Consider the following 15,211-nt stretch of genomic DNA (forward strand, 5'->3'; position numbering starts at 1 on the left):
TGATTGTGCCTTTCTGTTATAACCTACAGTCGAATATGAATCCCATAAGAAATAAAAGAAAGGTGTTTTGCCTGCTCATTCATGTTTTCTTTAAAAATGGTACATATATTACCAATTTTCCAAGGGTATGCAAACTTTTGAGCACAACTGTATATAGTACAAAAGTGTATAGGGTCATTAGAGACCTTAGGTAGGCTATGTAAGGAAAGTCTGTTTTTCTTTTTTTCACACTTGCATGATTTTTTCACATCTACATAAGTTTACTATCACAGGATATCTATTTCTTTGTTTATTACAAAATAAATTAGTAATATATCTATACAAATAAATACTATATCATGTTGATTTTCTGTGCAACAACAATTAATTATCATTATCCAATATGTGTGTACACATACATATTATGCATGTTATTTCTTACTCAAGGTGGTGCTGGTGTTTCAGTGATTGACTTGATTTACAGTTGACATTGCTATTTGATGAAGAAACAACATGGAAGTAAACTATAGCAAGTACAACACATGAACAGTATGATACAACTATTGTCATACTACTGAAATTACTGTATGTAAGTTCAGAATCAGAATCAAGTTGTGCATCTATTTAGACTCAATAAGTGCTTGAGAAAATACTTGTTTAGCTTATGTGTTGCTTGTTTGTAGCTTACTGTATGTGTTATGTTCAATGTGTTTGAAAGCCAGTTGCGTCTAATGAAATTTCAGTGTGAAAGTAATGAATCCTGTTCTAGATTTGTCCTGATTTAATGCATTATCTTTTTGATACAGTATATGAAAAATAAAACAAAAATATATTATACTATATTCTATTCTATCATTTTATAATTGACTTGAAAATATTTTGAAAATTTGACACTATCTGGGAATTCTGTAGATCCATTTGTGATATAAGTGCCAGGTCTCTAAAGACCTGAATATGTAAGACTGTTTGGTGAAATTCCCATTTTCCACTATCAACTGTATTCACTATTATTTTTTGTCATTTACACTATTCATGTGGGTTTGTCTGATAGTATTAATCTGAGTTTATTAACAGTATACCAATACAAAAGTTGACAATTACAATAAAAAGAGAAAGCAATATAAAATAAAATAAATAAATAAATAAACAGAACAACTTAAAACATACACCGGTCAGCCACAACATTAAAACCACCTGCCTAATATTGTGTTGGTCCCCCTCGTGCCGCCAAAACAGCTCATTCTGAGATGATGTTCTTCTCACCACAATTGTATAGAGTGGTTATCCGAGTTACCGTAGACTTTGTCAGTTCAAACCAGTCAGCCCGTCTGCTGGTTTGAGAGACAAAATGATAAAGGTAATAGACTGTGTACTTAAAGTTGTTGTTTTTTTTTGTTTTGTTTTTTTGTTGAGGGAATAAACCACAATAAAGTATTGCAAATGACGCAATCAAATAAAAAATAAAAATAAAAAAATAGGATTGAAAATCAAACAATTTATTTAAAGTTGTTGATAATACAGTAAGTGTAGAGACAATATATTTTAAGTTAATTAAAAAACATTTAGATACCTGGAAATATACAAGTACAATACTATGAGAGTGTAACTCCATTGTGTCATTTAGAGCGCATGATGGGAGTCACTGGTCGCTTTTTTTGTTTTTTTGCTGTGACTGATTGGTGTCTTCCTCTTTAGGATCATGGGTAGTGTAGTTTTTCACCAATAATTTAGCTGTTAAACAGTTTTAAGGAAGTGTCCTGGACACTAATGGCTTCAAACAGAAGCATATACCATTGATTAACTACCTCAGAGCTCACGGTAGGTCTGTCTTTAAAGGTAAATACAACACTGACCCCCTCACCATTCTAAACAGCACTGTGGCAGCAGTGGAGTCATTCAGGCTCCTGGGCACTACCATCTCACAGGACCTGAAGTGGGAGACATTGACTCCATTGCGAAAAAGGCCCAGCAGAGGTTGTACTTCCTTCGCCAGTTGAGGAAGTTCAACCTGCCACATGTGCTGCTGATACAGTTGTACTCAGCAGTCATTGAGTCTGTCCTCTGCATTTCAATAACTGTCTGGTTTGGTTCAGCTACGAAATCAGACATCAGAAGACTACAAAGGACAGTTCGGACTGCTGAGAGGATTATTGGTTGCCCCCTGCCCCCTCTTCAAGAACTATACACTTCCAGAGTGAGGGAAAAGGCTGGAAAAATCACTCTGGACCCCACTCACCCTGCCCACTACCTTTTTGAACTGTTGCCTTCTGGCCGACGCTTCAGAGCACTGAGCACCAGAACCATCAGGCACAGGAACAGTTTTTTCGCCCAGGCCGAGCATGACCAGTTAAAACTGCCCCTTTGAGCAATAATTAATGTGCAATACACAGCTTAGTCCTTTTATATTATCCAACACATCCTACCTCTTCTGCCATTACATTCCCTTGCACTGTACATAACCGATTTGTATTTAGATTTGCACTATGTATGTGTGTGTGTGTGTGTGTATGTATGTATGTATGATATATATATATATATATATATATATATATATATATATATATATATATATATATATTGTCTATTGTGTATTCTATATATACTTTCTTTTCTTTTCAATATTTATTTTTTATTCAATTTTTAATTATTCTTTAATTATTTTAAGTCTTGTTGCTGTTTTTGTATTGTTGTATACTGGAAGCTCCTGTCACCAAGACAAATTCCTTGTATGTGTAAGCATACTTGGCAATAAAGCTGATTTTGATTCTGAAATAAGTTATTGTTAATAATCTATTCCCCTATGGAAAAAAATGAATGGGATTTTTAAGTATACTTTGGTCTTAATTCTAGCAGGAGTTAGCAAATGGCTGAATCGCTTATAGCACCTTTAAGAAACCTCCACCCCAAACAAATGCAAATTTTGGCTTTTTTAAAATGAAAGTACCATTTATTACAACATGGTAAAAAAAAATAAAAATGTTTTTGTCATATGAATAAACAGTCAGTAATTAAACTAACTGTCACTAGCATTTAGTCACACATAACAAAGTAAAGACTTGCAGGAAGTTAAGAATCGCTCTGACCAATTCAGTTTTTGTTTTGTTTTTCTGTTGCTCTGATTAATTAAAAGCATCAGCTCATAACGGTCATTTGTTTGCACCATAGAAATCCCTTTAATTCCAACTTTAAAAGAATATTCCAAATTCAATACAAATTAAGCTCAATTGACAGCATTTGTGGCATAATGTTGATTACCACAAAAATCAGTTTCAACTCGTCCCTCCTTTTCTTTCAAAAAAAGCAAAAATCAGTGTTACAGTGAGGCACTTACAATGACAGTGACTGGGGCCAATCCGTAAATGTAAAAATACTCATTGTTTCACACATAAACAATACAGTAGCCTACTTGTCTACCTGTTTCCTCCAGCATCTTCACAATGTCCTTCACTGTTGTTCTGGGATTGATTAGCACTTTTCGCACCAAACTACGTTCATCTCTAGGACAGAATGCGTCTCCTTCCTGAGCGGTATGATGGCTGTGTGGTCCCATGTTGTTTATACTTGCGTACTATTGTTTGTACAGATGAACGTGGTACCTTCAGGCATTTGGAAATTGTTCCCAAGGATGAACCAGACTTGTGGAGGTCCACAGTTTTTTTGCTGAGGTCGAAGAGACACTGAGTTTGAAGGCAGGCCTTAAAATACATCCACAGGTACTGCTCCAATTCAGAAACGAATTGGCTAATTGTCTAAAGGCTTGACATCATTTTCTGGAATTTTCCAAGCTGCTTAAAGCCACAGTAAACTTAGAGTATGTAAATTTCTGGCCCACTGGAATTGTGATATAGTCAATTAAAAGTGAAACAATCTGTCTGTAAACAGTTGTTGGAAATATTACTCGTGTCATGCACAAAGTAGATGTCCTAAATGAATAAAATCCTTGGAAGTTGTTTTCGACTATTGCAAAGTCACATTTGAGAGGGCACAATAACTGTAAACAATTCAGAGACATACGTAGGTTATTTAGACATTCAGTGTATCAGTGTTATCTTCTACTCCGGAATAGAGGCCTTTTCTCCAATCCAGATGGAATGCTGGTCCTCACATCTTTGGAACATTAGGACAGAGCACAGAGTGGCACTCCATTGCACAAGAGAGCACATTATTGCTGCATCTAGTTAAATTGGATATATGATTCATTATGTAATAAAAATAGAAATAGAAATGGAATAAATGCAATACAACATAAAATACATATTCTTTGGAGGCCGGGCTAAATGAGTAAGCACTGTTAACTGCATTCCTGACATTGGTCAGACCCTCAGTCACCTCTCAAATCACATACATATTACTTGTACCTTTTACGGTTATTGTGCCCCCTCAAATGTGATTTTTCCATACTCGAAAACAACTTCCAAGGATTTTAATTGCTCTCCTTGGTACCCCTTTGACATAAAGGAATAAGGAATAGCCATAACCGATAGCTATCCTCTGATATCTGACCATACATTTGTTTCAACCAAGGATGGGACCTCGATTCATGTTGTGGCAAACAATTATTGTGTACACGAAGACAGGAGCAGTCCATATTTGTAATATGATAAAATGTTTGAAGTAGCTGAACTACCAGAATGCTAGAAATTGTGGTACGATGACACCATAAATGTAATTTGCATAAGACTATAATTGCTATGGAAAGTTTGTAAAATTCACTTCGACTTCCTGTCTTTCTAACTGTTGTATCTCATTGACTCATGATGCCTATTGAACCTGCAGAGAACAATCAGAGTAAAATCTCTTATTTGATTATTGCAAAACCTGACTCCTGAGTTTTATTCTTCAATATACATATTGAGGACCCAGCCGTTAACCCTTACAGTGCCCAATACACATTCATATCAACTAGGGCTGTGTGATATAGCTGTAAAATTATTTCTGTCATGTTATGTGTCGTATTGTGAAAAATGTTAGGTATGTCAACCTCATACATGATAATTTATTTTAATTTGTCTCTCTTGGACTGTAGCAAATAACTCCATTAGCCCAGTCCAGCAGCAGATTCATAAGATGCTCAGTGAGGTGCTGGGAGGAATCTACTGAGCAAGAGTGGGAGTACTGACTCCATACTTCTATACTGTTGGTAAATTGCAATTGAGCATTTTTATTAGTGTTTCATTAATGTGGGTTTTTAATGGTTGTAACTGTAACGTTAACTAGAGAGCAGGCGGCCGATGGCAATATATAATTGTGTCAACATCAAATTAAAATGTACCTTATATACTTGTGTTCCTGGTCTTATTGAGCACAATTCATCGGTGTACGTTATTCCTAATTTTTTAAAAAGTCTCATAATCTATTTACAAAATGCAATAACTTTGCTCCACCTCTCAAATGACTTTTCTTTTCAGCTGATGTCCCAAATCCCTCTTATTTTTATAACCCCTCCTCTCTAATCACCTGACTTCATTCTGATATATAATAGGGATGTACCAATGTGGTCAACAAATTGACTAGCTGTCTAACAACCGACTAGTCTATTAGTGGGGTTGACTGCTTATTTATATTTTTAGTAGTGGTGGTTTTAATGGGAGACACATTTCTCAAATTAACTGAGATAAGCAACTTCTTGAAAAGCGTTTTTGTTATGCTTAACAGTAAATTACAGTCAGCACAGTAAAACTCCCTGCAAGTGTAGTCTCTTTCAGTACAAATTAAGCTCAATCGACAGCATTTGTGGTATAATGTTGATTTATACAAAGTATTATTTTGACTCGACCCTCCTTTATTTAGAAAAGAGCAAAAATCTGGGTTCCAGTGATGAACTTATAATGGAAGTGAATGGGGGCCAATCTGTAAATGTAAAAATACTCACTGTTTCAAAAGTATAGCCACAAGATGTAAACAGTATTAGTTAACATGATTTTATTGTGATAAATCGCTTACTAACCTTTTCTGTGTAAAGTTATATACAGCTTAGTTTCCATGAAAACCCCTTAAAACCCTAAAACGACTGCAAAAACGATGATTTAATCAACTTCACAGCTCAAATAATACACAAGTTTTAACAGATGAATGAATGTAAGTGCTTTTATAAAATGATAAGCTTCACATTTCTGCCTTTTAAACCCTCAAAAAATTGTCCCCATTCACTTCCATTGTAAGTGCCTCAAAGAAACCTCGATATTTGCTTTTTTGAAAGAAAGGAGGGACGAGTTGAAATCATTTTTTTGTGCCACAAATGCTGTCGATTAAACTTAACTTTTGTATGTAACCTGGAATATTCTTTTTAATGCTTTAGGTTTAGTCTTTTTATGCAGATCAACAACACATTTCTAGATGATCACTTTTGGACATTAAATCCTTTTCTTTGATAGTTTTGTGCAGTAAGAGGTTATAGTTATTTAGCCTGTTTATTTGTTGAGTATCAGATAGTTTCCATGTTGAAGTGCTGTGCTTTGCAACCACATATCCCTCTGAAATGTGTCTGATCGGGGTCATGTAAATTATACATTATACATTATCCTTAACACTGACTAGTCGATTATTAAAACTGGTAGTTTTGCACATCCCTAGTTGATACTGTAACAACAACTAGAGAGCAGGGTGGCCGATGGCTATATAATAGTGCCAATATACTGTAAAATCAAAATGTACCCTATATACTTTCTTAATGCGTGTTCCTGGTCTTACTGAGCACAATTCATCAGTGCACGTTATTCCAATAATAATAATTTAAAAAAAGTCTTCATAATCTTTCATTAAAATGCAATGAATTTGCTCCACTTCTCAAACGACTTTCCTTCTCACATTTACATTTATTTGCGAACGGCATTTCACATTGACTTCAAATATAATGCATAATGCATTTTAACAAGCAAATGAGATGTGCACAAAAATACGGAAATTAAATGTACTTATATTTTACTCAATATTTACTCAAAATGTGAATTATTTATTGAATACAGTGTCTGTAAATATTGGAACTGATGGAAGTTCTAACAATTTTGATAACTGACCAAGCTGGCAAAGTTAATAGGTGAAACTGATTATCTTAAAAAGCGAGAGATTTTGTTTTTAGGTCGAACATTCAAGTTTTGACTAGAAAAATTGGCTATAGTTTATTTGAAGTTTTACACAAATAATTTGCTTTTCCTAAACGATTTCCTAAAATGCTTAAGCATGATGCTAGATTATTTGAGTTTGCTTGATTATATTATACTTTTTATAAAGAGATGTTTTGATGTACAGTGACCAATCAATGTTCTTTTTGATTTAATAATTACATTTGCATACATATGGTGATACAAGGGAACAATTCCACATACCATTAAGTGCTGATTCTGTAAGCACATTGAGTTCACTAATGTTTTTGTCATCAGATTTTGAATTCATCCTGTATAGTCACCTTCAGCCGACACCGTACAGCGAGCCAGGTCAACTACAGATCAGCGAGAATGGAAGAGTTCACTGGGAATCTGGATCAATAGACAGAGAGAGGACAGAACTGCTGCCAGGTGCTTGCCAGTGTGTATTATATACATTACCTACAGATTATCTATTTTAAACACTTCCAACCGAATTTGTATTCAAAATAAATAAATAAATAAATTAGTTGTTTGATTGATTTTTCTGAATCAGTTCAAACTGTTTCAATGAATCGATTCAGAACTTGGATTCAACAATTAATTTGCGTCCTCATTTAAAAATGTTTATGGTATGCAATTTTTTCATTAAATGTCATTCTTGTGTTAATTTAGTGGAAAACATGCTTTGATTGTTTTTAACTAGATTTTTAGTTTTAGTTCTTACATTTAAAAAAAAAAATGCTTAATGCTTTCTCCCCAATTTGAAATGCCCAATTCCCATTGCGCTCTAAGTCCTCGTGGTGGCGTAGTGACTCACCTCAATCCGGGTGGCAAAGGACGAATCTCAGTTGCCTCCGTGTCTGAGACTGTCAATCTGCGCATCTTGTGGCTTGTTGAGCACATTACCGCGGAGACATAGCGCGTGTGGAGGCTTCGCGCTATTCTCCGCGGCATCCACGCACAACTCACCACGCGCCCCACCGAGAACGAACCACATTATAGCGACCAAAAGGAGGTTACCCCATGTGACTCTACTCTCCCTAGTAACCGGGCCAATTTGGTTGCTAAGGAGACCTGGCTGGAGTCACTCAGCACGCCCTGGATTCGAACTCACAACTCCAGTGGTCAGTGTCTTTACTCGCTGAGCTACTCAGGCCCCCCACATTTAAAGTTTTTGAATCTTATTAGCTACAATGTCTGTTTGTTTAAAATAATTGTTCCTCTGCATAATAATTGTAATAATAAAAAAAAAGCACAAAGCAAATTCAAAATATTTTTTTGAAGATGCTTAATCAAAATAAACCAAAGGCTAAAAAAAAAAAATCAAGATATTTTTTTTTTTTTGCTCTAAACATAATGTCATTTTCTCTGCAAATGTTTTTGCAGAGAAATTAATCCAAGTGTTGCCTTGGATTTCCTTTTCCTTCTGCAAAAATTTTCAGCACATGAAAGGAGAGGCCATGATGAGGAAAAGACATATGGAGATTTTGGGATATCATGTGCTACAGGTCTGCAGAGAGAAATAATGTCTCTGTTTATATACTATTCTTTTAACAGGTAAATGACAAGAGTGTTTTTTTTATTTTTTTTTATTGCTGATAAGGTGTATTCTTACACAGATTCCTCACTTTGAATGGAATTCAATGGAGCTCTCCACACAAGATGCGTGGAAAGAATATTTGAGGAAGAAAATATTCACAGAATTACCATGAGATGTTTATCTGAACTAGCAAAGACTATGGACTGCATAATAAAATATGTGTCATCGGTAGGAGATACAGTGAAAAAAATGAAACTGCACAGTGACTGAAGATTACCACTGCAATCTTATATCATGTTTTATACAACTGTTCATCAATTGATAAATATTTAATAAGTGATGAGATTTTACTTTGTAACTATTTTCATTCACAAGGATGAAATTTGTACTTTGGCTTTAAATATGTATTTATTACGTTTTATATAAAAGAAAACATCTATATGAATGGAAAATCAATTAAATTTAATTTTGATATCATCAATTGTATAAATGTTTCCCTAAACTGAAAAAACTAAGTATAAAATACAGTATACCACAGATTTAAAAAGTCAACATGAAACATCACTCACAACCCATTTTACTTCAATTTGACATATTTCTGAGTAAAATAGGTATTCAATGAGAAAAAATATATGAGAGCACTTGATTTTATTCATTTGAAATTGAGTGAAAATAAAAAAAAAAAAATAAAAAAAAAATTAAAAATAAAAAAAGAGTTAAGTACCAGGATGGTACCAGAATGATTTTGTAACGTCAGCCAAAAAAAAAAAAAAAAAAAAAAAAAATTAACTTTTTATATTTGGGATAACGTGCACTAATGAATTCTATGTAATTAGACCAGAAACATATAATGATTTCATGTTGACTTTAAGTGATATTTTTTGTTTATGCTTCTTTACAATATAGTCACACTTTGTTATTGGACACAAACCCTAATTTTAAAGTTTAGGCATCTTTGCTGCATTCAGTCTCATAGAAACACAAGAGGCACCGGCAGCATATCTCATCTCTCGTATCATTCCAGTCCATTGTTTATTTTCCTCCTCATACCTATGTAAAAAAAGAGGAATTTTAGATTTGATTTAGTTCCTTTTAGATTGATACATTATCAGTATATTATCTAAGTATATTATGTCAATAGAGGACAAATGCTGTGAGAATAAGCTGAAAACTTACTGCCAGATGTCTGTGATTTCAGAGGGCACACACTCTTTGTTCTCATTCTCCTTTATAGTGAAGCCGCCCACTGCATACAGAGCACCAGCAGCACTGACCAGATTAACAGAGCTTCTCTCTTGAGCAAACTCAGGGAACGTCCCCCATCTATTGGAAAAAAAACACAACACAACATAGTGATTTTGTAGAAGGTTTGTTGAATTTCATTGTAAAAAATGTGCTATTCGCAGTCTGCCGTGATTAATGTATTCCACAAGTGAAAGCGTTAATTAAAGTGGATTATCTAGATGAAGCAAGTCATTTTCGGCTGGTCGTATGATCTGCAAATAGAGTAGTTTTGCAACGTATGCTTTTGTGTGAATGCTGCATCCATACCAACAGGTGTCAGTATGAAGTCTTAGACCACTAATTACTAAGTGCACATTTCAACCTTTAAAGAACATATGCATCATTTCAGAGATTAAATGTCAATTAAAAACTAGCGAATACATACTTGTTTGTTCCAAAGTCATAAGCTTCACAAGAAGATAAAAGGCCATCTTCATTTGCTCCTCCAACCACAATGATCTTTCCTTTGTGGACCACTGCTCCAAACATGGACCTGGGGGTCTTCATGGCTGCCAGCTCTTTCCATTCAGACTTCTTGTGGTTGTACGCAAACATCTTGTTGATAGTTTTACTGTTCCATAGATGAAAACATGCAATGAAGCGTTACACTTTTCACACTTGAAACTGTTAACCCAGGGTCTTATCTTGCTTCATGTTTCACACTTTTCATACTGCGCCCTCAGGTAAGATTATTCAGGATTCGAGGATTCACACTGTACATTTGTAAACCATGGGTTAACATTCTTATTTGCATATTTGAGTTTGATATTAACGACGGCCTGTGTTAATAACTGCGTATCAATGGAACAATGGTTTGCCATCACTGTTCAACATTTTAACGATTTCCCTCATACGAAGAACGTAAACAGCGCGTGATATTATAGTCCATATATATGGCTCAGATTCCTCCTTCAATGCAAGTCTTTTTTTGTAGCTTTTTTATCATTGTAAGTTCAATCACCACATTTGAATAATAATAATAATTATGCATGCCTTTCGAATCAAGCAGGTAGTCCTATTTCAAACTCACACCATTGGTTGAGCCAATGCCAATGGTTGTCTGGTGCAGCTGGGCTGCTCAAACAGTCCAAATTGCAAATCCATTTTGTGCTACAAGTGGTGCAGAAATTACACACGTCAACTTAAATTGAAATCTGAAAATCTTACTTTTCATCCGTCTTTCCTCCTATGCAGTAAACGAGTCCATTTTGTGAGATCACAGAGTGACCATGAATTCTTAAGGGCAGCTTTTTGGTCTCCATCCACTTCATCTTGCTACCGAGAACAGAAAGCGAACAATATTTAGACATAAACATTGAATTATGTGGCAACTATTGCAACGATAGTTCACCCAAAGATGAAAATTCACCCTCATGTTGTTACAAACCTGTATGACTTTCTTGCTTCTGTGGAACACAAAAGGTTTTATGTTTCATAGATAAAGAAAGTCATACGAGCTTGGAACGAGTAAATGATGACCACATTTTCATTTCTGGGTGAACTGTCCCAAAAGGAAGTAGCAGGAAAGGTGGAAGAAACTGACAAACTTACTCGATATCATAACAGAGCACAGAGTCCAGAGACTCGCCCGTCTGCAGGTCTTTACCAGCAACTGCAAACAGCAGAGATTCAAACTCCCCCATAGCGAACAGACACCTGGGTGATGGCATAGGAGGCAGGGCTATCCAGTTTGGAGAATGGGTTTCAAGCTGCAGGACATGTAAAATGTACTTTTTTAAATTCTGTCTGACATAAGCCTTGATTTTACAAGTTAAAAGAAAAGCTCACCCAAAAATGTAAATTCTGTCATTTACAGACCTTCAAGTTGTTCCAAACCCATATGACTTTCTTTCTTCTGTGAAACACAAAAGGCAGAATGTTGACGCTGCTCTTTTGTGAGTGTCTGTGACTTTCGAGCCCCAAAAATGACAAAGGAGCACCATAAAGCTAGTCCATACATTATAATCCTCTGAATACAAGTCTTCTGAAACCATTCGAGACTTTCAATAGAATTTCACTTGTACAACTTTGAACACGTTTACTGAATATCTTCCCCTCTGTTGTAGCTCTCAAATCTCTTTTGCGACTGCGTATGTTCAAACTTCAGTGGTGTTTGGTGTAAGGTACAGTATGTCAAACCTGGCACAAATTCATTTAAAGGCTTAATTTTTTAAAGGAATATTCTGGGTTTGGTACAAGTTAAGCTCCATCGACAGTGTTTGTGGCATAATGTTGATTACCACAAAAATTTATTTCGACACATCCCTCCTTTTATATAAAAAAGCAAAAAAATCTGGGTTACAGTGAGGCACTTACAATGTAAGTCAATGGGGCCAATCTGTTAACGTTAAAATAAAATTTTAAAAGTATAGCCACAAGATTAGAGGTCTACCGAAAGTGGATTTTGCAGAGACCAATTACTAAAGTGGTGGGAAAGGCTGATAACCGATTAATCGGCTGAGAGTTTTTAAATCTATTAGAATGTAAATATATATATATATTTAATATAGAAAGAATTATATATATATATATATATATATATATATAATTCTTTCTATATTATGTCAGGCTAAGATAAACAGTCTAAAATGAATAAAATCCCATATGCAGTTTTTTTTTCCAACCAAAATCCCAAAAATAACCAGAAAAAATTAAGATTTGGTGCATAGTGCAGGACTTTTAAGTATAAACAAGCCCAAAACACATAGGGGACTCTCATTTTGAAATGATGAAATGATTAAAAAACTATCTCCAACTATCGACATAGATTTCTGCCAATAACGATAGTTCCAAAAAGCAACAATCGGAACAGATTAATCGGTAAAACCGATATATCGGTCTACCTCTAAACAAGATGTAAACAAAATATGTGTTAACATGATTTTAGTGATTACATAATTTTGTGTAAAGTTATATCAATTTACACCTTTGTTGCCATGACGACGTAACTCTGTAAACCCTAAAACAACCAAGAAAACGATGATTTAAACAACTTTAACAGCTCAAAGAATACACTACTTTTAATAGAAAAACTAATGTATAAAATTATAAGCTTCACATTTCTGCCTTTAAACCCTCCAAAAACTGGCCCCATTCACTTCCATTATAAGTGCCTCAATGTAACCTCGATTTTTGTTTTTTAATAAAGAAAATGAGGGACGAGTCGAAATAAAGTTTCTTGGTTATCAGCATTATGCAACAAATGCTGTTGATTGAGCTTAACTTGTATTGAATCCGGTATATTCCTTTAATTGTACACAACCGTGAATGAGAGCTATCGTATATTCGAAGTGTACAATATCAATATACTTTATAGTGACTATTTTTTCAAATTTTTGGAGCTTGACAGGCTGATTCCCTATTCACTTTCGCATTGTATTCAATAGTAGCAGCCTGAACACTTTTGTATTGAAAAGAGCAGCCTGAACATTCTGCAATATGTCTTCATTTGTGTTCAACGGAAGTGAGAAAGTCATACAGGTTTAGAACAACATAAGCGTGAGTAAATGATGCCAGAATTTACTGAAGTTCAGGATGAACTATTCCTTAGTTGAGTGCCTCTTAAACCTGATAAAAATAGCACTGCAGTGGTGACTCCATGTCGTCCTCATCAACAAACAGTCCTCCCAAGACATAGAGCAGGTTGTTCTCCGACGTGATGCTGACATGGTTTCGAGGTATTTGCTCCGCCATTGCGGCTAGGAAGCATTCATTTTCATTAACATCGTAAGCCACAGCTGCTGTGTCGTTAATCATCAGGATGAGATCTCTGGCATACATGCCCAGCCTTTTATCGTCATTCAGATAACCAGGCAATTCATTTTTGCCCTCTTCTCCATCCTCTTTCTCTCCTTCCTTAGTTTGTGGAAGCTTTCCAGCAAAAGCATCTTTGATGACTTTTATCTTCTTCATGAGCTCAGGATCAGCCTTGATAATGTCATCCTTTTCCACTTTCTCCTTAAAATACTTCTCTGGGAGCAGACGGAAGCGGATGTGTTCAAAAGCATCACCCAAAGCTTTCGCCCGGATCTCCTTGTTTTTCCTGACCCATTTCATCAATAGCTCAAACACAACTTCTTCTTTTTCTACATTCAGAGCATCACACCCAATGATAGCAAACATCTCAGGAGTGTTTAAATCAAGAAATTCCTCCTCTTTGGCTAAAGTCTCAAAGTGATCCGTTATGAAGTCCCTTGCAGCCACAGCAAGTCTCGGGCAGTTCAGAACTAGCCCCATTCTAAAGACGGCCAAGCAATTACCTACCGATAACTTGTTTTGCAGATAGTTGACGCAAACAGTGAACACTGATGGTATCTGAAATCTGTTAGCAACTGCAAAGACATCTTGCACATTCTCATCCGTGATCTCGATCTCGGCGGAATAGAGATAATTCACAATCATGTCCATAACAATGGGATCCACGTTCTCCAACACCACTTCCTTGTCGGAGTCGCTTTTCTCCACACCGTCTTCTGAGAAGTAGAGCTCCCTGAAGTAAGGGCTGCAAGCAGCCATGATGAGTTTGTGGCAGGGAAGACTCCTGTCTCCAACTTTCAGAATGCAATCGACAAATTTATTCTCTTTCAAGAGATCCTTCAAGCCATCCTGAAGTAGGGTGCTCTGAAAGAGCTTCAGATCCTCCTTCATACTCGTAGGTTCCATCTCAGAGATTGTGGGTCTTGAAGTGGATGCAGTACTTCCTCTTGTCTTGTTGTCTCAGTTATCAGACGCTGAAATAACACAAGCTACCCTGCAATTTAAGCCTGCCCCTCTAAATATAGACCCCCCATACAGTCAGAAAGAATTCAGTTTGACCAAACAGGAGGGCATAGTCACATCGGCTGACTGAAAAAGACAACTGTGAACCTTGGACACACTCAGAGGTCAGGGAAAACAAATGTGTGTTTGGTGCTATATTGTTAAATGAGGTGTCAGTTGAGGAATTCAACAGATGCAGGGGTCTAGGAGGCATATATAAGTGTGTGTGCCGTCATTTGTGCCACTCTCGAGTTCTGTGACTCACGCATGTTCTACGAATTCATGTCCTGTTTCTAGTTAAAGGAAAAGTGAAAATTCTGTCATTATTTACTTACCCTCATGTCATACCTACCGAGTTCTTTAGAGGATAGGGAGGGAATTCATTTACTGAAAAAGTTTTGCATTCACTCACAATAGAGCGCAACAGTCTGGTTCCCGAGGTAAAAATCACATTAATTTTTTTCCATAGACAAACTGATTTTCAAAGATAACATAAACCTTTAAAGACAGACCTACCATGAGCTCCAAGGTTGTTCATCGATGGTATATGCTTCCATTGAAGCCA

At 35.8% G+C, this 15,211-nt stretch overlaps 2 protein-coding genes across 2 annotated transcripts in view; one reads left to right on the plus strand and one right to left on the minus strand.

The window, feature by feature from the left end:
- Positions 1–15,211, plus strand: part of LOC127447628 (C-X-C chemokine receptor type 1-like) — a 154,227-nt gene that overhangs the window by 83,668 nt on the left and 55,348 nt on the right. The window lies entirely within an intron of this gene.
- On the minus strand, positions 8,638–14,601 carry LOC127447623 (kelch-like protein 41a). Its single transcript, XM_051709561.1, has 6 exons — positions 13,456–14,601; positions 11,440–11,597; positions 11,056–11,163; positions 10,274–10,459; positions 9,781–9,927; positions 8,638–9,654 (listed from the first exon to the last, which is right to left on the minus strand). Exons 1-6 carry the CDS (start codon positions 14,548–14,550, stop codon positions 9,543–9,545), a joined length of 1,806 nt encoding a protein of 601 aa, XP_051565521.1. The 5' UTR covers positions 14,551–14,601; the 3' UTR covers positions 8,638–9,542.

Source organism: Myxocyprinus asiaticus, chromosome 10 (genome assembly GCF_019703515.2).
Source record: "Myxocyprinus asiaticus isolate MX2 ecotype Aquarium Trade chromosome 10, UBuf_Myxa_2, whole genome shotgun sequence".
Taxonomy (NCBI): Eukaryota; Metazoa; Chordata; class Actinopteri; order Cypriniformes; family Catostomidae; genus Myxocyprinus; species Myxocyprinus asiaticus.

Excerpts from the sequence above, each read along its gene's own strand:
- LOC127447623 (XM_051709561.1), bottom strand. The coding sequence starts at position 14,550 with ATGGAACCTACGAGTATGAAGGAGGATCTGAAGCTCTTTCAGAGCACC. Across the intron at positions 11,164-11,439 it reads GTGCTCTGTTATGATATCGA|CAAGATGAAGTGGATGGAGA; the intron begins GTAAGTTTGTCA and ends TGTTCTCGGTAG. Across the intron at positions 9,655-9,780 it reads GAAATCACAGACATCTGGCA|GTATGAGGAGGAAAATAAAC; the intron begins GTAAGTTTTCAG and ends TTTTTTACATAG.